The sequence below is a fragment of the Lagopus leucura genome, unplaced genomic scaffold (genome assembly GCF_019238085.1).
Source record: "Lagopus leucura isolate 7727_CA_CO unplaced genomic scaffold, USGS_WTPT01 Super-Scaffold_100159, whole genome shotgun sequence".
Classification (NCBI taxonomy): Eukaryota; Metazoa; Chordata; class Aves; order Galliformes; family Phasianidae; genus Lagopus; species Lagopus leucura.
Genome location: NW_024962335.1, coordinates 1757831 through 1781683, shown reverse-complemented (window position 1 = coordinate 1781683; position 23853 = coordinate 1757831). Strand labels below are relative to the sequence as shown.

Genomic DNA, 23853 nt, shown 5'->3' with positions numbered 1-23853 from the left:
TGTGAAAGTGGTAGAAGAAGAAAAAAGAAAAACCTGGTAGAAAAGACTCCCCACTCTGAGCCTTTGTGTCTGGTCAGACAGCTTGATTCCAGGGTGATCTTGTTATGTTAGTCTAAACACTTTGCACTTGCTCCGTTGGTAATTCTGGTTCTCTGTCACGGCAGCTGCATTTGGTGCACTCAAAATCTACACAGAACTTGAGCCACAGGTTTTCTATGCAAACTACAGCAAATGGGGAGCTGGGGGAGACGGAAGGCTGAGTAATTTCTGCTTTACTAAATGTGTGTAACTGTACAGAATGGAGAAACCTATAGCGTGATTTTAACTGCAAGGAGACAGATCTACTTTATATAGTTTATTTTTTGAAGTCAGTTTATTAATGCAAGCATTTCTGACAGTTTTTCAGTTTAAGTGATACACTCTCCAGGCAGATTTTGTACTGGAATTCATATTCTAAGATATCTAGCACTTCAGAAGTCTTTGTTTTTCATGTCACAGTAAAAGTTTCCTAGCTTGTGCCTCCCAATCAAGTTAATTCATATTGCACAAAAGTATTCCAAGCTGTGTGATCTTCAGTGATAGGATGTTAACAAATCATTACAAGCTTGGAACGTGGCTTCATATTCTAGAGTTGTATGATCAGTTAAGCAGAATTTTTCTGGAATGTGTTTAAATGATGATGTATGAAAAAAAATTCAGTGAGAAGAAGTAAGTATGACTTTAAGCTAACTAAGAACCTTTTGTAAATCATTAAGCATTTAGTTTCGTCTGATTTTATTATGCAGTAATTAATGGCTTACCTTGTGTTGGTGGGTTTTGTTTTGTTTTGTTTTTTTTGTCTAAAAGGTTAAAGAGAGGTGCAGGTTAAAAGTACACTGCAGTAGTCTTTCTAATATTTGATGTGAAACTCCGTGTCTTCTGTATTTCCAAAATAAATGCATATTTATATTGAAGCTGATCACCTTGTAACATAGCATGCACGTGTGACCTGAAGAAGCAGTTGCAGCTCGTGTCAATGAACGAAAATGATTTAAGATGTTTTGACTGAAAAAAGGTAAAACTTGTACAGGTACAAGTTGCCTTGAACCTAATCATGCACCTGCCTTTTCAGGCTTGCAACATCTGTACTACTGCGGTTACTCTTCTGATTTTACACAATAGATGGCCAAACCATGTGTTGCTCACAAGTGCTGCAGATGCAGTGTACTAACTTGAATTTGGGTTTTCTTCAATCTCTATGGCATTCAGTAATGCTGCATTCTGTCTGAGGACGTTAAACTTAGGCAAGTGTGCAAATAAAGGTATGAGATTTGATAGCTAAGTTAGCATGTGATTAGATTAAGAGATATGAATGGAATATGAAAGAAGATAAGAAAGGTGATGGTATGTTAGTGTGAATCTTGAAATATTCTCCAATATACCATGATTTAGGCATGAACCTTGTTAGGTCTAGAGGCTGTGCTATCCTCTCTTCTGCAAACTGTAATTGCATTGCTGAATTAGCTAAACATATTGCATTGTGTTTCATAAGAATCTGTTACTGAAGTTTTAATTATCTTACTGCTTTTAGGTATTTCATGGTGTAACGAAGAGCTACATGCCATAAACATAGGAACAAACTGTGCTTTTGGAACTACCTTTTGTTTCTATTTTCCTTTCTTTCATCTTTGTCTTGTCTCAATTGGCTTTAGTATGATTTCATTCCTCCTCTCATGCCTGTCGTGGAGTCAGTAGATCCTGCATCATGGAGGCAGGGCTTGCGCAAAACTGGCATTGTTCTTGTGCCCAATAAGGGTGAAAAGGCAATGGTGAGGTTCTGGTGTGCACAGGCTTGTGTACAGGTTGCAAAATAACATGTTTAATCAAATGTTGATAGCAGATTTGCATGGTTTAACTTTGTATCTCATGATCACTGTGTGTATTACAAAGTGTGAGTTTTTCCAAGCTAACTTTTAGAGGAGTAGTACTCCTTGACTTGTTTTATGTTTCTTATCTCATTAACTAATAAGAGAGGAGATTGCCTAGGTTGTCTCTCACTACAACTCCCCCATGTATTCAGTACTTCCATGATTATTAGACGTAGTTGTGTTCTCAAATCTCTGCAAGGAACGTGAATTACTACAGTTAATGCAAATTAATAGCCTTTTATTTGCTACTGTGTTTTATAGTTTCCAACATCTACAACCAAGGTTTCTCCCAAAGAAGAAGAAAGGAAAGATGAATCTCCTGCTTCATGGAGGTTAGGTCTTCGAAAAACTGGTAGTTATGGTGCACTTGCAGAAATCACTGCTTCAAAAGAAGCTCAGAAAGAAAAGGACTCTGCAGGTGTTATACGTTCTGCTTCAAGTCCTAGACTTTCCTCTTCATTGGACAACAAAGAAAAGGTAATTGTTTTCAGAGTGAAACCAGTGTTTTTACCACACATTCATTCTGCAGTAAAATTCCAAGCTGTTAAATTATATATCTGTTGTGTAATCTCTTTAAAAATACAGAATGCACCAGTACTGTCTTGTGACTTGGTGCATAGGAGTGGGACTTATCTCTTTTAGGGACTTGCACTGTCAGTAGTAGTGTTTTTTACAATTACAGAGATCTGAGGGTTGGCAGTTTTGGCATCATTTGGAGAATGATGTTGAAAGAATTTTCTGAAAAAAGAAAGCTTTTATTGAATTCTGTGGTCATTTTTTATTTATAAAATGTTTAAACGCAAATACACTGCAGTGAAGGACTGATTTGGAACAGGTATCTAAACAACATATATTTCCTTTCAACCCAGGCCATTCTGTGATACTATGATTCTGTGATTCTGTTTCAAGTACAAATGTTTAAATCCATTCTCAGGAATACTACTGAGCTATAGTATATAAAAATACTAATACAGTGTCTTCAGTAAGTAGTTTCCTGCTTTCCAGTAATACAGCTCTGAACAAGAAATCAAGTCATTTGCATTACTACCATGAAATCACAAACAGTTCTCTTTTCCTGTTTTAATCCTTCAGATATTTAACTGAAAACTCACTTGTATAATTGAGTCACAGTAAATACAAACGAAGTTGCTATAATGGTGATTTTCCAGTTAACAGGCAGTATAATCAATAATACTAATGCTTATTAAAAATCTGTGTCTTTCAGGAGAAAGATGGAAAAGGAACTAGACTTGCCTATGTTGCACCTACAATACCAAGACGACTGGCCAGTACCTCTGACATTGATGAAAAAGAAAACAGGTGACTCTGAAGTTACTGCTAAATATTAAATTATGTGATTTTAGAGTGGCTGAAAAACATACAGATATGAAGATGATTCTAGTTCGTAGCATTAACCCGTTTCATAGATTATGCTTACCTGTAGGGTAATTGAATTCTGAAAGGGTTTTTGTCATGTAAGTCATGATAACCCCTTTTGAAATCCACATTATTTTATGGTAGAGTCAGTTCTGGGCATTGAGTGTTGTCATCCTGGGGGAGAAAATAAAATTAAATGCAAAATGGTAATGCAAAATAGTAAGGTGTAGAATTCCAGCTAATGAAGGTTACAGAAGGAATTTTTCTCCTTTGTCTTAAACCACAGAGTGCTGACATTGGGTTCCATTATGACTTTTGCAGAAAAAAAGAAACCATCCTCTTTCCTACAGTACTTGATTAAAACCATATCATTCAGCATCAGCAGTTTACAGAAATCCTAGCAGTTCTTTTGTAACTTCCACTTCTGTCTTTCTTGTTTTATTGTTGGTCTTTCATCATCTTTTGCAGATGTTTAATCCTTTACTAGTATTTTTTCCTTCAGCTTTTGGTATAAAGGGAATAAAAAGTTTAGGTGCAGAGGTTTGTCACTTATTAGGATTCAGAGTATTTCCATGACATACCTTGTGAGAATCTTCCCAGTTTTCACTTCTCTCCTTTATTAAGGTTCTACTTGAATTACTTTCTTGAGTTTTAATATAGAATGCATAGTATAAAGCAGAGAAATCTCCTTAATGCCTTGTTTCTGTCAGGTTGTATCTAGACAGCCAAATTTTGAATAACTTAAAAACAGAAATACCTCTCATTGATCAAAATGTGCTACTATAATCATTGTATCTAAAGCTGACTAAACCTGTTTTTGAAGTGGAGTATTTCTTTATATATATTTTATATATATATATATATATTCATATTTGGAGTATGTCAAGTTGATATACTTGACAATAGCTCAGGTAAGAGCAAGCACAAGATGCATTCTGGTTTTTCTTATGCTTGTGGAATATTGTTGGCTAAGTTCAGTCTCTGAGTGACAAATTCTGTTCTGAAACAGGAATTCCAGATCTCATGCTCCCTTAAAGTTCATCTTACTGTGTTGGCATCTCTTGTGTTACTTGACCATTTTTTCAGATCTGTGTTTCTGTTAACATTGTAGTTTGGAGTTTCTGTTGTCAGTCTCTGAGAGTACTGTATTCTTATTTGAGGTTGAATTTATTAGTCTTGATTCGATTATAACAGATTGTTCTTATTTCAAGTCTTATTCTTTTGCAATTTCCTTAAATACTCTTACTATCCAAAAATGTCTTGGCTAGATGATATCTTAAGTTTGGGATAAATATTGAATTGCAATCATATTTCTTACGAATTTTTATTGATTGTCACAAACAGATTAAATTTTGGTGCAATGTTGAGGTATATTTGTCTCCTTGATATACCAGTCTTAACCATCATTACTTATTCACAGACCAAGTTCCAAAAGTGGTTACCAGCTATGTTATGTTTTTGCTGATATGCTTGACCAGAGATCATCAATGTCATTAGACCTGGTGTTGACTAAACAGTTGACCTGAGAACTTTCTTTGTTTCTTGATGTACAAGTGATAAAGTGTGGTTTTAGGCCAGCTTTTTTAGGCACCTGTACCTTGCCTAGTGTATGTTATGGTGGACAATTCTACTTACTTAAAGTCATTGACACTTAGTCTGACCTCTCTTACATGTGGAATTTAACTATCTGCCCTACAGGTACATTAATTAATTACTAAGAGTTCTGCCTTGTCCCAGATCTCTATCCTTGTTGCTTAGCTTAATGCCTTGTCCTTGTTCCACCTGTCTGAACAACTGCTTGTCTAGATTATAGATGATGTAATGCAATCCATCTTACTTCCTTTTGTGCCTAATGGAAAGGACTTCCAGATTTTCAAGATTAATCTCAGCTCAGCCTTTATAGTGCTTGAAGTTTGTAGTGGCCTGCATTGACTAGAATTTGATTCTTTTCTGAAATTGCTTGCAACCACCAAAGTGCAAGCAAAGTGCACATTTTTGTGCAAAAGGATATATTTGGAGTAGAATCTGAAGTCCAAAGGTATCTTGAACATAAAACACATCTTGCAGGATTTACTTTCACTCACATACGATTGATTCCCTTTTGTACTTTTGTGTAAGATATTTCTTTCTTCCGTCTGAACTTCAAACCTTCTGTTTTGTGTTAGAAGCTTTTTTTAGAAGTTCAAATTCATGTATTTCTGCATCAGTCTTCAGAGTTTTTCCAAGAAGACTTTTGCAAGTCTTCTTTTTTTTCTTCTTTTTTTCTTGATGGTATACACTGCAACAGTACAAGAGAAATTCTTCATGACTAAAGTAATGTCAGCTAGTGATATATGGCAGGCCACTCAGGAATGGCTACTGCAGGCCTGTTTACACTAGTCTAAAGTAGCGTGAGTTCTAACACGAATAATCTCATGAGATCAACTTCTGAAACAGCAAGTAGTTTTCCCTTGATGGCACTGAATTATCTCAGCCAATAAAGAAGCATCTTGCTGCTTTTTAGAGTGAAACAAAGCCAGCACTGGTCACAGATAAAAGCTGATGTTTGACTTCTCCTTTAACAGTTTCTCTTCTGATACTTCTTTTCAATTTTATTTCAAACAGTGTTAATATGGATCTGTTATTTTTTGACAGGAATTTGAAAATTATTGTGCATAACAGGTCATTTTATTCTTTTTCTCTACAGTTATGTTTATTTTAAGTGTGTTTTCCACACACAGTTTTTCCATCTTTAAGTTAAAAATCATTTGCATCTCATCAAAACCAACTTGCTTTAATACGAATTTGCTAAAACAAAATCTTATTTACAGGGACTCGTCTGCTAGCTCAATACGTAGTGGCAGTTCCTATGCAAGGAGAAAATGGGAGGAAGATGTCAAGAAAAACAGTTTGAATGAAGGTCCTACATCCTTAAACACAAGTTATCAAAGAAGGTGTGGGATTTTCTCTTGTCTTTCTTTGATCAAATGAGATTTCAGATTGGAAAAAAAAATCATTTCTGAATCCTTTATTTGAACAATACCTTGATAAAATGGTGTTCATAGTAATTGCAAAGTATGTACTTAAGCCATATGTTTTTACCAGCTTAGAGCATTAGATCAAATGCCACGTAGGTTGCTCTGAAAGTAATTCCTCCTATTTATTTCCATGAAAATTACAGCAGTTACAAAGAACACAATAACACTATTCGATAGAGCAAGTTATCAGCTATAAAACATTGTTTTTTAGGGTAGCCACCACCATAAGCTATACATTTTTGCCAGTGATGAACAAGAGCCTGCATGCCATGCTCATAAAAATTTGCACAGCAGAGGTGAACAGTGTTGCTGTTGCCACTGCTGAAATGCACCACTCACTGCCTCACTGTGCTCACGTCCACTGCTTGGTCTCCATAAACATTCAGAAGCATTGATGAGTGTCAATGGATGCCATTTTTCCTGCATGGAGGAATTCAGTGCCACATTTTTGCTTCATATGCACTTCCATGTCAGATGCCATTGTTTCAGCCTGCCCCTCTGCTGCCATCAGCCACACAGCAACAACATGGAATGGGATATTGGTGGGAAGGTTCCACCTCTCCTTCCATACCGCCAACATCTGCCACTAATGTCGTGGGCCAGCGGAATAAAATAGTAGGTATTACTTTTGGAGCAGCCCTCGTATACAAAGTTACGTGCTTTCTTTTTCCTGTTGTTTATTTTGAGGTTCTTTTGACTCTTTCCAGATTTTATTAGTAGCCAGAGATAACAGTTTTAACTGCTGGAGCAGAAGTAATTCTCCCTCATATCTGAAAAGAGAAGTGTTGCATTCAGGTTTTACATGAAGATGTCAGAGGTCTTGGGCTGCTGTCCATAGCAGTAGATTATAGCCACGCCTACTTTGAGTACTACCATCATAGAGTGTGTATGTAAAACTAAAACTAAGTGGTGACTGATATGAAAATAATTTCCAGTTGTGCATGCTTCCTATCTCACAGGATTATTTTGGAAGAGATCATATCCAGTGATTATATACGTCATTAACTTTACTCCACTATGTAGTTTCAATGGCAGATATTTAAGTGAAATTCATTTATTTTAATGAAGTCATCAATAAATATCTAAACAGATCAAAAAGAAGAGGTTGACATTCGGGTAACTAAGTTGTGTACTTGTATGTGCCTTGTATGTTGTACTTGTATGACGTAAGTGGTGACAGATGCTTAACTTCTTTTTTTCAGTTGTGCCATTGATGTTTTTAGTGGCATGCAGCCTGTCTATTTCATACAGCCTAGTACATTTTCTGTCTTTGTTAACTTCTAATCTTAAAACAAAAACAAAATTTTCTTAACTTTGAGTTTAGGAATAATCTTGCACAGGTTTCATGTTCTGGATGGGGAAATATTAATGGTTTGGTTTATGAAAACAGTCTTTGCATGTTAGTCTTTATCAGTATTAATGTTCCAAACTTCAAATGCAATGTGCTCATCACTTTTATATGCTATTTATATATTTTATTTATTTTTATATATTTAATATATTATTTATATTATTAATAATTATATTAATATAATTATATTAATAATTAAATAATATAATTAATATAATTAATATAATTGTATGTTATTAATAATTAATATCATATTATTGTTATTTATATATTTATTTATTTATTTATATTGTTTATTTTTATACGCTATTTATATAATGCTTTCACAGTAGATTTTCTTAGTTTTTCTTGTACAGTTTTTCTTTCCTCTCTCATTTTAGACTTGATAGCAAGAAAGAAAGATCAATAGAAGAATGACAGTCTTCTTTCCTTAAGCCTTTTGTACTTTTTGTAATGTGATGTTCTGTCTTAATTGTTTTAACTTGTAGAGTTAACATGTGAAAACACCCTACTTCATAGTGCAAAATATTTTCAGCCAGAACTAATGGATAAAAATATGGAAACCGCTGCCATCTTTAAAACTAGAAGAGAAGGGGAAAAGCATAAGTGGAAGATTAATTAAGACTTTTGTTCTTTGCTTGTTTGTTTTTTTTAAAAAGCATATTTAAACTTCTGAAAATTGTTAGAGGAGTGGTATTGATTATGTGTTTTTTTCTAACGAGCTGTGAAAAATTCTGTATTTTCAATATAAAATGGAACACCGGGGACTCTGTGTCAATATTTCAGTAGATGCAGTCAAGACAGTAACACATAAACCAGTGAAATGTCATTTTTCTCTTCTTGTGGAGAAATAGTCAGGTCTGTTGCCTTCATAGGCCATAAGTTAAAAGTCATCCTCCATGAAATCATGAAGAAAATCGCTTTGGAAAATGCTTCCTTTGCCCCAGAAGGACTCAACTGGGACACAGAGTGGTCAGGCAGGAGTTTAATGGATTATTCACAGCTTTGTGATATTTTTTGAACAAAGAAAGACAAGTAATACAAATGCATGAATTGTAAATGTCTCTCCTTCAGTGGCTCCTTTGGTAGAAGACAAGATGATTTGATTAGTTCTAATGTTCCAAGTACTGCATCAACAGTTACCTCTTCTGCTGGTCTTCAGAAAACACTGCCTGCCAGCGCAAACACTACTACAAAGAGTACAACGGGTTCAACTTCAGCAGGTGTACAAAGCAGGTAGTGCCCCAGTGTACTTTTTATTGTTGTTTTTTGTCAGGTCTACTGTGTGCTTATGTACGTGCATGCGTTCTTGTTTAGTAGATCCTGGGGCTCTGGATTTTTTCACTTTCCTGCTCAATTTCTTTCATTTTTACACAATTTGGCTCAAATTGTGAACGGCTTTCTGCTGTAAAGTGACAGCCATGTTGATCTAAAAGAATAAATCCAATATTAGAAGGGTGAAGAGTTCAATTGTTTTGAACTTTTCATTTCCTAATTAAATCAGTTTAATAGCTCAAGTTGAGCTTTCACCGTGGAGACATTTCTCAGATTGCTTTTTTAAAAAATCCATCCCTCAATGTACATGTTATTAGTTGTTTAGTTAAGTGCTTTCATTGTTTAGCTGTTTCCTTTTCTCTTTTTTTGTGTTGCTACTTGTTATGCTGTAGTACCTCAAATCGTTTGTGGGCTGAGGATAGTACTGAGAAAGAGAAGGACAGTGTTCCCACAGCAGTGACGGTTCCTGTTGCACCATCTGTTGTAAATGCTGCGGCCACTACCACAGCCATGACTACAGCTACTTCTGGCACTGTGTCCTCAACATCAGAGGTCAGGGAGAGACGGAGGTGTGTAAAGGTCCTACGAGTAATGTTGCTCTTGTACAAAAGTAATCTTATTTTCTTATTTAAAGGAATGTGTTGCTTACCTCAATTTGGGATAGTGTAATACGAAAAGCGGTGAGTGGTGTTTGCTTGCTGTTCAGTGAAACAACTAGCAACATGCCTCAGTTTATCTGACAACTTAGTACTGGTGGATCTCATCTGTGAAACTTCAAAGTTCAGTTCTGTTTATTTTTTACTGTCATGGGTAAAAAATTGGGTTCTCATTTGATATGCAGTAATTATTAATTTGCATTTTTTGCTAGTAGATTACGTGGGTTTTCTTAAAAATACCCATAATGGAACTACATTGAAAACACTGAATGAAAAAAAAGAAAAACAATAATTTCTTACTTTGAATACATTGCTGCTTTTTGAACTACTGTGCCAAAGGCAGTATGCTGACAAGTTACTGTGTGGTATTTTTTTACCCGCTTATGCCTGACACTACTGAGAAAAGAGTATTTAACTTCATTCATTTCATTCCATCAGTTAGGATCTTTTCCATTTGAAACATAACTACAGATGTGTTTTCTTCTCCACCGTGATTCAGGAAGTGCCCACAACCGTTTTAAATAAAGCCATAAGACAACAAAGTACATCAGTTTCAAAAAATAGTTCCAATTTTAAAACTCAAATGCTATTTCAGTATCAGATGAGCTAGAAAAGCAAGCAGGTGTAGAACTAAGGCTTTCACTGTCTCGTTTGCTCTCACTTAGTGTATGTATACTAATGCGCGTATGCTACATACGTCTTAGATACCTGCAGTCGGCCTGAAGTTCTCTGCTTTTAATCTGATTAGTCAGTGCTGATTGTATAATATATCGCTGTAGGTGTATTTTTGGTGGCATATTAAAATACCCATTAAACCTCAAAAAAAAAATCAGCAAAATTTGAATATTTACTGTGTGCATGTCACACCCTAAGTATGTGCACATGCATATCTATCTGTATATATACAGATACATATATCTCTCTGTGTGTATGTGTATCTATGTATGTTTATATGCACATGAGTAAGTTGTGTCTATTTATGAAATATTATGTGCTAAATATTTTCTTAAGAAATGAAGTTGATTAATTCATATCTGTAGACTGAAAGAGCGTTTTTTGGAAAGCATGCTTGAAGTAGCATTTCAAATAATTGAGAAGCAAACACATTGTGAACTGATTTCAGTAATGGAATATGTAATGAAGCATCTTTTTTGAATGTACTGAAGAAGTTACACTCTATCGAATTTTCAGGATTGCTTTAGAGAAATAGCAAGAAGAATGACAAATGTAAATCTGTAAAATCTTTACATTTTGAATAACACTGCATGACTGACCTGTGAATCAGACATATGGAGGGCCAGTTTCCAGTGTGCACATGACAAGTATTGAGTTTTCATTTTCTTTCAATGAGTTTTAAAGTTTTTCATTTCTTGGAGGATAGGAGTATGTACACCAATTACTACTGAGTAATTTGCAGTAATTTGCAAGCTCTAAATGTTATACCTGCTCTACAGCCAGAACTGTCTTAGGTTGTTTACAGCTTGTGGCTAAATTATATATTGACTAACCGTAAACTAGAGCCAGTGCAAACGAGATTCACCTGACCAGCTGTATTTCAGGTTAGCTAAAGCAGCTAGCAGACACCCTGTTCCTTATATAGATAGGGCTCAATAGAAGAAAAGAAAACCTTACCAAAAGTACTGTTTGTAAAAGAAAAAGATAGGGAAATCAATTAATATAGCTTTATTTGTTTTCAAATGTGTCATAAGATGTTTTCCATATTTGAACATTTAACAGCTAATTATATTTTTTCTTTCCCTAATTTGGGGATAATTTGTTCAGTAGAGATAGAACATAGTTGTTAAGACACAGACACAATAATTTGTGTAAATAAAGTTTATTTCAAAAATTTAGAACTGTCTTTAGCATTTCCCAAGCAGAGAACTATATAATTAGGTGATTGAATAACTGCTCTTTCCATAGATTGATCTTCTAAGTGTTAATAGGTGATAGCTTCTCAAACAAAATATTTAAATCAATAGCCAGTTTTTTAATAAAGAAATGCAGAAAGTAGTATATAGACAATCAGAAAATATTATTGAATCTGAGTCTACAGTTTTTAACATAGTTAAAATTGATGATCTAAAGAAGCTCAGAGAGGTTTTGCACAGGGTCTGTCTTTTGGATTGTCGAATGCATGGATGATACATGTGAAGACGAGGTAATCACTTCCTCAGGGATTTTTAATCTCAGGTACAATAGATTGTTTCATTAGGTTTTCTGCCTTAGGAATGCATTAGCTTTTTCTAAAGCCTTAACGTTATGTTAAAGGTTTACATGTGCATGCAAACACACAGACATATATTTTGTGTGTAAACGTAACTGGCTGAGGTTTATGAGGTCTTTTACCCCAATGTTAGTTGACCAAAGTAGTTATATTTAGGTAAAAACAAATCTAAATTAAGTAGGAAAGCATATGTATTTTAATTGAGTTTTAAGGCTGCGATCATGAGCAAGTGCTATGGATGAAATGCCTAAAATGTAATTCATCTCATACATACAGTCAAAGGTTTTCTCAAACTGCTTTGTTTTTGTCATACCATGTTGTATTTTTCTGATCATTTGATGAATTTGTCTAAAAATTATAGTTTGCCAACTTGTTTGTACTTAATTCTTTAGATCATACCTCACTCCAGTACGGGATGAAGAGTCAGAGTCCCAAAGAAAAGCCAGATCCAGGCAAGCAAGACAGTCCAGGAGATCTACGCAGGTATAATTTTATTACAGCTTCTACATTTATGGAAACATACAGCTCCAAAAGTACAGTGAAGTTTTAGTTTCCCACTAAATTTCAAATAACCAATTTGTTTTCCAAACATAATTGACTTGTACCAGATGAATATGTTTTATTTCCCTGCTTCTCCTGAAAGCTTGAGGAGCCCTTACTGTGGTTTGAAGGTAGCTTTTTCTAATTAGCAAAGACAATCTTAATACAAGCTTGAAAGCAGGGAAGCAGCCACTGAAAAGTTTTTGTTTGCGTTATGTTATAGTGGCTTACTCAAGCAATTGCTTCTGATGTTATGTAGAGTAACTTTTAATTCTTCAGAAACTGATAGCTTCTGTCCCAAGATTTTACTGGAGTACTGTAGTTACATTTCCTTAAGTTTCAAATGCTTCTGTATATAGACTGTCGAAGATAATGTGATCAAGTTGACCAAACATACAGATAACTGGTAGTATCAGTGGCGTAGAAAAACTACATTCAGCCTAGTTTCTGTGGACACGGAAGAGTACTAGGAAGAGTTTTTTGATACTTACTACTAATCTGAAATCTAACTCTTGTCAGAGTTTCCCTCTCATGGCTTACCTAGTGATATATTTGCCAGAACTACTTCATACTGAATTGCAACCAGTGCAAACTTTGCACAGAAAAGGATGTCACAGTAGCAAAAGAAATGATGTCTTAAAACTACTGTTCAAGCAGTCTTGAACGCTCTCTGAATATTGGAGCAATTATCAGCTACTGTCCTCTGTCAAGCGTGTCTGCCCGTCTCTCCTTTGTTCTGCTGTAAAACAGAACAAGGAAATACTCCAAATGGTATCCTAATCTGCATTAAGGCCAAGTCTATAACTATGATTTACTGGTACTACTTTCAGGCCTTTTTAATTTTAAACCCCTCAAATATTTCTGGTAAGTCTTCCTGTTGAGAGATGCATGTTTGGATGTGTTTGTTTGTTTGTTTTTTAACCTCTTGATATTAATTCAGTGCCTTCAAAGATTGTCAAACCACAGGTGACTGGACCTTTGCAGTGAAAAAGATGCAAGGAACTGCTGTATTAGAGCATTATCAGCATAAAAAGCAATCAAATAACTAATGAAATACAAAGTTGGTTTTGGAGAGCAGGGCAGGTGTGTTTGAGAACAGTGTCTCAATGAGGTATGTAAGGTGAAAATTGCAGTACAGAGAAGTTTTCTTTAAGTAAGAAATCATTGGCTTTCTGAGCTCATTTGAAAATTAGTTTTTAGCCTCAGAATAGCAAGGAAATAAGAAACGAGTTACATCTTTCTCTGGTGCTGTCAGTGTATTTCTTTGATGTGCTGTTAAGCTGAAAAATCCACTTCACTGAGTGAATTTGTAAAGCATCAGTATTTCTGAAAAAAGTTAAAGTCTTGTATTTTTAGGCTTTCCAAAATATTTATTATGTTTATGATGATATTGAAGGGATCTAGTGGATACTTTAGGGGTTTCTGTATGATTTTCTACTTGATACTTATGTACTAATTTAACTAAAAATGTAGTTTTTGAAGACTCTGTGGTAGATCACACTAGAACGAACACTTGCTGTTAATCAAAAAGTGCTGATATCATTTCCAGGATTCATGATAAAAGTTTATAGGTAAAATATGTAGATAATATAATTAATTTTCTTAAGCAGAATTTTGTATGTAAATAATATAATATATGTAAGTAATATATTTATATAATGTGATGATCTACATTTGCACAAAGTAAGTTATATACTGTACTATTTGCTTTTTACACAGGGTGTAACACTGACAGATCTTCAAGAAGCTGAAAAAACTATAGGAAGAAGTCGTTCCACACGAACCAGAGAACAAGAAAATGAAGAGAAAGAAAAGGAAGAGAAAGAAAAGCAAGACAAAGAAAAACAAGAAGAAAAGAAAGAATCTGAAACTAAAGATGATGATTATAGACAAAGATATTCCCGAACTGTTGAAGAGGTATTTTCATGATGAGTCTCATTAGGTAGAGAAATTATATGAATCTTAACTCCAACAATAATACTACAATTTTGATATTACCACAGTTATTTGTTTTCATTTAAAAGCTTGAATATCCTATAGTTTGCATTTGTTTAATGTTTGTAAATTAATTTTGACATTTTTCTGCTGAATAGCCATATCATCGCTATAGACCAACTTCAACTTCGACTTCTTCATCATCCACCTCTTCGCTCTCCACCTCCACTAGCTCTCTTTCAAGTTCAAGTCAGCTAAACAGACCAAACAGCCTTATAGGTATAACTTCTGCCTATTCTCGGAGTGGAACAAAGGAAAGTGAGAGAGGTAGGAGTGTTAACATTTGTGAAGGGTTTTTTTGTTGTTTTTAATTGCCAAGTTTATGTTTCTAAAGACTGTTCAAAATGGGGTGTGATTTGTGGGCCACTGGGTGATACACGCTGCTCCTACTTCTGCAAGAAACTCCAAAACCTGTATAGAGAGAGGAGAAAAAAGACTTTCAGGACTTGGTGGTGTTTGTTAGTATTTTGTTACGTGAGTCTGGGTTGATTTCTGCTTTCGCTCAGCAACTGTAATAAAATACTACAATTCAGAGTTTAAATATATGCAGTTATTGAGGAGGAATTGTTCTTGATTAAATAATTTCTAAATAATTTGAGTTTTGTTTTAGTCCTATAGTGTAGGAGTGGAGCAATGCTGTAATGCTTTCAGAAAACGAACTATTTAATGCACATCTGAAAACAGAGGAGAGAGGAAGGATACCTCTGGTGGTGGTGTGGTGTTAGTTAATAATACTGAACTATTCTTCTAAATATCTGACTGGTTTATAAAATCTTACACTGATGCTTGATTCAGAGTTAGAAAGATGCTTTTATTTGATGTCACAGAGCTTTTGCCCAAAGTTTTTTTCAGATGTGAATAATCTGTTAGAATTCTATTTCTGGAAAATTATGCTCAGTTGTCAAAGGGGGAGGCTGTTGACACACGTTGTGATCTCCTGTTCTCTCTCAGGGGGGTGTCACTAATAACTTGGGAGAGATACTTTAACACAAGCTATTGATTAGGTATGCAGTTACCAACTGAAATTGATATTTTTGTTATAAAGAGGATCAGATCAAGTAATTTATTGATAAAATCTTCATGAACTATGTTGCAGTATTGCTACATTCTCTACATTGGTATTTTCTGAAGAAGTTATTATGACTAAGCTTTATTGATAAGTTTTCTAATTTTTCCTCTCTGTCCTAAAATTAACTGAAATTTGGAATAAGATTTTTAAGTAATGCATATGCATGCTTACTTCAAGCAGTTTTTTCTGGACTGTTTTATGGAAAGCATTTTCATGGCTAAATACTAGCTACAGCAGGGTGGTTTTTTTTTTTTCAAATTATGATTTTAGGAGGAGAAATGCATTACTGTCTGAAAGACCAAAGGTAAAATCATCATTTATTTAATTAGGAAAAGTCTGTGTTCACCATGAATACTTACATTTACTTCATTTTTTAATTCTTGCTTCATGCTGAAGTTTTCATTTACCTCTGAAGAGCAATTATGGTACAGTTAGATTAGTAGGGATGCATCAATCTGAACTCAACTCTATGGTTTATTTCTAATAAAAGAATAGCAAACTGAACAAACATCGTAACAGGTAAATAACTTCAATTTTGGCAGGTCTGTTTTATTTGTTTATTTTCTTTTTGTGCAAGTTGCTTCTAAACATAAAGGGGATCAAGCACTCCTGAGGTGTTATGCCTGTTTTAAACTGCAGTTGCATTTCATTTAAAGAAAAGGGAAGTCTGTAACATAGAATTAATTTAATCTTGGAGTTCTAATCTTCCTTAAGTGGGAAAATGAAGAGAACTGTGATGGAAAAGGAAATTCTAAGGAGAACTTAACAGACTTTTGAATTTTTTTTAAATGTGGAATTTTTGATAAAAGCAAAAAGTATTGTTTGAAAAATAGTGTGAGGAATAATCTCCTACTGCTCTTTGCAACTACTGGCATAAATTTGAATTATTAGGTGAGATATTTGAAAATTGCTTTTTTAAGTGTCTTACTGTTACACTGAAACATTTTGTTTAGGTGGCTGAGGTAGAGTTAGTACTTTGCCATTGCTGTTCAACAGTTGGAACTGTATTTATTTTAGAGCCGTGTTCTGAGGAATTTATATTACAGCAAACCCTGTTTATGGTAAGAAGCTCTATAGTGAACTTATTTCAGGTGCAAGCATTACCCAGGTTCTTTTCAGCTGTGTCCAGCAACAGAACTGGGGGCAATAGATGCAAAGTGGAACGTAGGAAACTCCATACAAACACGAGGAAAATTTTCTTGAGGGTGACAGAGCGCTGGCACAAGCTGCCCAGTGGGGTGTTGGAGTCTCCTTCTCTGGAGTGGATGTTTGTCTGTACAGCCTGCTTGTAGGGAACCTGATTTAGCTGCAGGTTGAACTACATGATGTCCAGAGGTCCCTTCCAACTCCTGCTATTAGGTGATCGTGTGATTATCTGTAAACATTTTAGAGACTAAGAAATATTTCAGTAACTTTTCAGAAAATAGTGTTATACTTAAATGAACAAGAAGTTGTTATTAACAGAAGGGGGCAAAAAAGAGGAAGAAAAAGAAGAAGATAAGTCACAGCCCAAATCTATACGGGAAAGGCGGCGACCAAGAGAAAAACGACGATCTACAGGAGTTTCATTTTGGACTCAAGATGTAAGTGAAAGACTGCTACTTCTGGTTTGTAGCCATGCATTCTAAGTTTCTATCTGTTTTGAAGCTTTTAGGAACAAATTAAATACAAAGTCTTAAGTTATGCTGATAGTGCTGAAATAAATTCTAGACTACTGTAATAATTCTAATGTTAATCATAATCTTAAGAAAAAAAAATTGAGCAATTATTTTCTATTGCATGCAAACCAAAGCAACGAGAATGAGATTCACTATCTACCATGTTACAAATAGCTAAATTTGAACTGTGTTTACTAAAACCTGAATGAGCCATTGTAAGATCTGAAAGGGTATGGTCAGTTTTTCAGCAGATTCTCTTGCCCTTTCCTTTGTCATGGGATCGGTATTTTTGTAAAAGGAATATTTTTATGCGCCAAATGCAAAGTTCTGATTCCTTTCCTGGTAGTACTGAAAATAATTATTGTTTGAGAATTTTAATCTTATATCCCAGATATGTTTTGTAGATTTTAGATAGGTAGAATTCTGCCACTCGTAGCTTTTGATACAAAAACTCTCGAATGCATTACATTTTCATAAAGCTTTCCACAGCTTAACTATTTTTCTTTTCTCACCTCTTTGACCAGAGTGATGAAAATGAACAAGAGCACCAGTCTGATTCAGAAGAAGGAACAAATAAGAAAGAAACTCAGGTAATTAAAAGAATATATATTGACTTATTAACAGATATATTATGACTGTAAAATTTCTGTTGCAGTTGGATTCAATTAAAGCAATGCATACATTGGAGTTCTAATACTTACTGTCTGATTCATAACTTGATGTCGTGTTTCAGTGCCATTTTTTTTTGCAGGTTTAATTTGGCTAATGTGGAATTAGTACCCAGGAAGTATTGGTGAAATTTCAGGCATACATGTCAGGGACATGCTGCAGCAAGTAACTGGAGGAAATTTTTTGCTTCTAAATTGCAAATATCTTTGTTTCATCATTTTTTATTTCCAGTGAAATGATGTCCTGTGACTATTGCACACTAATCTGAACTTTTTTATATTTAAATTTTGAAATTTAAAGTAAAAAGGGGTATTGAAAATGTAATTGAGATGTAATATGAGAAAAACTGTTGAAGAGCACAGTTTTTTCTGCGCTGAAGAATTTCTGAGCATCCTAACTCAGTACTATCAGTTTTTTGTTAAAAAGGCAGTGGCAAGCAGTACAATAAGCTTGATTTAATGGAAAAAATCCTTATAAACTCATTTGTGCATAAGAATAGGATAAAGAGAACTAAAAGGGAAGTACTGACTTAGTCTATACAATTAAATGGTGTAGCAGACTGTATTTTTTTTTTACCTAATCCTGAAGGAATACTAGAGAATTAGGGTCATTATTTGAGTAATAAAACTCAAAAGGTATAACTGATTTCTCCCATCAGTACTTGTTGTTAGATCTGTAATTATTATATATGTAATTATTCCATCTTCTACTCTGTAGAAATTTCGTTTTGGTACAATGTAATGCTTGTAGTAGAACTCTATAAAACCACAATGAAATTTGGTAAAACGGGCCTAGAATTACAAGTGTGATCTGTGTTAAAAAGGATGAGCGTGTGGGGGTGGAGTAGTGAAGATTGTAGAATTTGCTGCCTAATTCATGGCTTGTCTTAGAAGTGTAGCACAAAATCTGTTAGCAAATTGTAAGCATTCCCTAAGCCTGCATATACTTTTTCAAAAAGGTATTGGTTGTTTGGTAATGTATTACCAGATCTGAGTTCATAGAGAGCTCTGAAATATGTATAAATATGTGAACCAAGCTCAATGTCACCTAACTACATAGATTCATTTTGTTATTATTAATAAAAGCTCTTTGCCAGACCAGCTGTAGAAAGTGGGAAAACAGTGAAAATTGAGTTAAATAACAAAATAAGTAATAAGGTGTTTTTAACAGGTTTGTTCATAAACACAGTTGAACCACTTGAATTTCCAGTCTAGTAGCAAAACTGTAGATAAAATTCTAACCTTCTGTTACTTTCTGGTTAACTAAGAGACATCTTAAAATTTCTATACAGTAATTGCAGTGTTTTCATATTAAGGTGTGATTTTTTTTTTCCTTTGCATACAGTTTATAAGAGATTTAAAACATAATTTAAAATGTTATTAGCTTTCCTTGATGAAAAACTATTTAGAGTTTTTCAGTGATAAACACAGAACTGGATGCATTACTTCTGACAGTGCAGTATTTTGCCATTTGTAGAAAAAGGAAATGGAATATAGACTGAGCATTATAATGGCAATCTCTTCCCAATTCAGTGACAAAAAGTATTTTATTTTACAGAAATTGCAAATCCTTTCTGTGGTTGCTAAATCTACTTCAGCTTGGCACACATCTTGCACAGTTTATTGTAGAAAATTCATCATTATTTGCTGATAGACCCTTTTCAATTTTGAGAAAAGAGATGGAATAAACTAGAATTACAAAGGAGTACTAACATTCAGAAAATACTCTTTTTCTACACTGACTATTTGATGTACTGCTCAGAAGACAGAAGCCTCTAAGAAATACTGAAGTTCTCTGTTAACTCCCTTCTGTGGTTCCGCTGTTGAGTTCTTTTTGCTTGGAGAAGCTACAAGTCAGTGGTAGAAGATGGTTAACTACAAATTTCCAAGAGTTTTGGCAATAATTCAAGAATTCATAGGTCAAGAACAAGCCTTATACATGCTATAAAGAAAATTAAAGGCCTTAGACAAAATAATTTCTAGCTTGAAATCCTTCTAGAACCTGACAAATGCTATTTATTTCAGAGTGGTTTGAAAGAGATTTCAGTTTGTGCATTCTTGTTCCCTATACAGAATTATCATTCAATTTCTTAGTTGATCATTTGACCATAGGGGAGAACTATTAAAAAGAAGTCAAATTTTGCTAACACTGTGACAGTTGGTGGTTGATGTAATTAAATTTTATTTGGGATTTTAGGTGCAAAGAGCTGAGAATGCCACGGAGCTTTCCCATTATTGTTAAACATGCCTGAACAGTGCAATTAGTTGTTTGCTGGTCAAAGAGGAAGATGTATTTAGATTACAGATTGAAGTTTTGTTGATGTAGCCTTCAAGAATTAGTGTACTATTTTCCTTTTTGACAATTAGATTTCACTTAGATTAGAGCTTGGTCTGTGTGTTAAGATTCACAAGTTTTCTTTGCTTTTTGAAGTTATTTGGGTTAGCTATTTGGCCTTAAGCAAAAATAGTTCAAAGTATGAATATGTGATTAAAGTCTGATTTAACAGTGGAATGTTGACCAGACAGACAAAAAAAAAAAAGGACTCAAGGTATAACAGAGTTACCAAGTCTTTTGATAATGAGGAAGGTGTGGTATTTGCTATTCTGATAAAAATTGTATTCCCCATATTACATCAGATGACTCATTATATCATTCTATTCCAGCCGTCTTTTGTTCATGGAAATCTGGCTGCTGTATTGAAACTGGTGCTCTTTATTCCCTCTATGGCACAGTAAGAGATAATGAAAGAAAAAGAAAAAAAAGGAACTTGTATGAGGCAAGGAAAATGAGGTAGAATTTAAGCACGCAAAATATTATCAAGGATATTTGAGAGTTAAGCATTTCATTACAAGAGCATTTGCAGGGGACATAATATGGAATATATGTGGTGAATGAGAAATTACTTCTGCTTGACCAGGGGACCAGACTGGGAAGAGGGTAAAGAAATAATCTGTTCAGGAACAGGCAAGAGAGAAGCATCAAATGGCAATGATTCAAATTTTATTGCTTTTATTAGCAGTTTGTCCTTCTTTCATTAGCACCGAAGCTTGGAGTGCACTTGAACTATACTCAGGAGGACACCTATAGAAGTGGGAAGGGTGGAGGCAGAGTAAAAAAGCCAGAAGACAGCAAAACAACATCCCACCCCACCCCGGATGATGTATTTAAAAAAAATAAGAATTTAATTATGCACTACAACTGGTTAGTTTGTTATTAAATTGACTTAATTTTGTTTCATGATTTTTGAAAGGTGAAAGCTAGCAATGTTAGGATAATAAATATTGTTAACTTTTCTAATTCTGTGGTAGTAGACACAAGAACATGTCATTATTAGTCTCAATTAAATGCTGCACTCAAATTTTATTCTTCATTTTCATGGCTATGGCAGTTTTACAAAACCATTCAATTATACACTATGTATAATACCACCTGACTCGAATATTTCATTTCCATTACCAGTAATTATCCTAACTCACCAAAATGTTGTATAAATATCTGAAAGCTTACTGTACATTTTGAAATACATGGTTATTCAGTGGTTGCACTCTTGCGGTCTATAGAAACTGCTTGTATACGATTAGAAGTGTATTATTTCAACTTGTATACATGAGGATCCCTATGTTTGTATTTTTCCTTCCTTCTTGTGTGTTGCTGATGGAACTTTGGCTACCACAGTCTGCTCAGTTTTGTGAATGTATTAGGAGTATCCATCTCATGTGGTTTGGATGTAGAGGAATATGGTGTTGGCTTCACTTCTCCTCAGACAAGCTTCATACAAAATCTGTAGACTTCTAGTTAAATTTTTTTTGCCAAAAAAAGATTGAAAAATATGAAAAATTGTGACCAAACTGACAGAAATTGAAGGGGAAAAAAAGAAAAGTAAAAACACCTCAAAAAATAACAGACAGTTTCTGAAAAGTCAGGAGACAAGAGCAGGCATGTGCTTAAGACATGAACTCCTCATCCTGGCTGCTGCTCCAGCCCTCCAGCTGCAGGACTCATAGCTCCCAGGAAGCGGAAGCTGCTGAGGCTTCTCTGCAGGCTGTGAGATCAGGCCATGCTGCTCTGCATCCCAGCCTGGAGAATAGGAAAGGGCTGGGTTATTGCTTTCCCGTCTCTGGCAATTAAGTGCTTCCCTGTATCCAGGACTCTTACCTCACCAGCTCTTTTGTTATCTCCCTGCATAGCTGGAAATTTGTGTTCTGCATATGACTTAATAACTTGCTTTCCATTCGGGAAGCTGCACTGCAGCAGGTTAATGGAAAGCCCGGAGGTTTTCCCACAGCACCACAGGGAGCCCACTAGAAGCAAAGAAAAGCAGGCTTTAGAACCCTATTTGTTAAGAAATCACGTAGGAATGGTTTAATTTCTTGTGATAGCTGATGTAGCTAAAGGCTAGAAGGGGCTTGCTTAGCATTTTCATTTGGGTGGCATTCCTTCAAGGTAAAAAGAGAATTCTAGTTCTTATGGACAAAGGTTCCTCTGTTTTGTTGAAGTGAGAAAGAAGGAGCAAGCAGTGGGAAGGGGTTTTTGTGGACATTGATGACATGGTAGAATTCTGTGATCTCACATGGATCTTACTTAATCATAAGATATGCAAAATAAGATTCGTAGGTGGAAAATAAAACTGTTGTGGCCCAAAGCTTAAAAACTAAAAATATGTATCTGTGTGACACCTAGCTGTGATGTTTTCTCCAAAACTCCCTTAAATTCTCGACATTATTCATGCTCCCACAGAAAACAGCATTATCGTGATATGAAAGGCTGCTGCACGTACTTTTGGTAGCCTGTGTGTTGTAAGTCCTCTTCAAGGCATCAAAGGGGAAATTTAACATGTTATGGAGAATGTAACATGTCTTCTATGCAGATTCTAAAAAATGCAGCCCCTTCTTAAAAGAAAAGCAACCTCTGTATCCAAGCACCACCCCCTTTCCCTCCCTCCCCCCCAGAAAAAAATCATCACTGATTAAGACTTCAGCCACTGCTAAGTGAACATCATTGCAGGATGTCCGGAGGATTATTTCTGGAGCAAAATATGTTCACCCAAGATTATTACAATAATTGGAATAAATGATGAGTCTGTATTGACTACCCAGAGGGGGAGAAGGATTGTATGGGTGATGTAATGCTTAGGGGACACTCCTTCGCTCTTAAGTCATCACTTTTAATTAAATTTCACTCATCAGGTAAAGTGAGTATGCTGTATGCCTGCAAGTTCACTTGTAATGAATGAATTAATTAAAGTAACATGAAGAATGAAATGACATAATTTCAATTTAGTCTAATAAGTATTTCTGTATGTTGTTGGTTTAATACCTAGTCATCTCCCATTGAGGGATGCTGAAGCAATGATCTTGTAGCTTATATTTTTATTTTAAGCTGAAGTCATTATTAAGTTGACTTTCCAAAAACAGAATACAGAAGAGGAAGAGAGAATTCAGGGAACATGGTTCTGATGCTGTTTGATAAGAGGAGGGAATCTTAGAAGGCACATCTGTCTCTGGTTCCAGACCTAACAATATTGAAACTTGACAATAATACAATATGTAGTGCTGGACAGTATATGCACTTTGATGTAACTGTTTAGTTATGTTTGTTCACAGGTTATTATATATTTTACATAATTAAATTATTGACTTGATCTTTTTTTCTTCTCTCTTTTTTCTCCTCCCCCTCTCAGAGTGATAGCCTTTCAAGGTATGTGCAATTTAAGTAAAGTAATTTAAAATTATTACACTTCTTAGTCACATATTCTCAATTGATGTGTAAAATTAGCCTAAACTCAGTAGTGAGTCGGGTTGACTTTAAAAGGCAATAATGATATTTAAAATTTATATGGAATATGATTGTAAAGCTACAGTACTGTTTTGGTGGCTCTTTTCCCATTTGTGGGAATTGTCAATATTGTCAATAGTGGAGAATGTATTGGATGCTGCATTTGAAGTACATGAAGGCAGGTGAGGCGTTTTGTAGAATTTAGTGGACACAGTAACATTCCCTACAGATTTTTAAGTGTGAGGTCAGCTTTTGCCAAAAGAAAACGCAGAATATCCTACTGAAAAAATTTCTGAGGAATCTCAGGAAAAATACTAGAGCCTCTGAAAATTATATT

At 34.8% G+C, this 23853-nt stretch overlaps 1 protein-coding gene across 8 annotated transcripts in view; it reads left to right on the top strand.

Moving 5' to 3' along the window:
* The window catches only part of PPP1R12A (protein phosphatase 1 regulatory subunit 12A), a 122587-nt gene that overhangs the window by 82365 nt on the left and 16369 nt on the right, over positions 1-23853 (top strand). For 3 of the 8 annotated variants that reach the window (XM_042890457.1, XM_042890460.1, XM_042890459.1), the window contains exons 10-21: positions 1692-1808; positions 2169-2384; positions 3133-3227; positions 6095-6217; positions 8727-8888; positions 9320-9496; positions 12203-12293; positions 14070-14267; positions 14444-14612; positions 16879-16997; positions 17597-17662; positions 23422-23438. In XM_042890457.1, coding sequence (XP_042746391.1) covers positions 1692-1808; positions 2169-2384; positions 3133-3227; positions 6095-6217; positions 8727-8888; positions 9320-9496; positions 12203-12293; positions 14070-14267; positions 14444-14612; positions 16879-16997; positions 17597-17662; positions 23422-23438 — 1550 coding nt within the window. Of the gene's footprint in view, positions 1-1691; positions 1809-2168; positions 2385-3132; positions 3228-6094; positions 6218-8726; positions 8889-9319; positions 9497-12202; positions 12294-14069; positions 14268-14443; positions 14613-16878; positions 16998-17596; positions 17663-23416; positions 23439-23853 lie in introns of all 8 variants that reach the window. The other 5 variants (XM_042890462.1, XM_042890464.1, XM_042890465.1 and 2 more) reach the window with 3 other exon arrangements.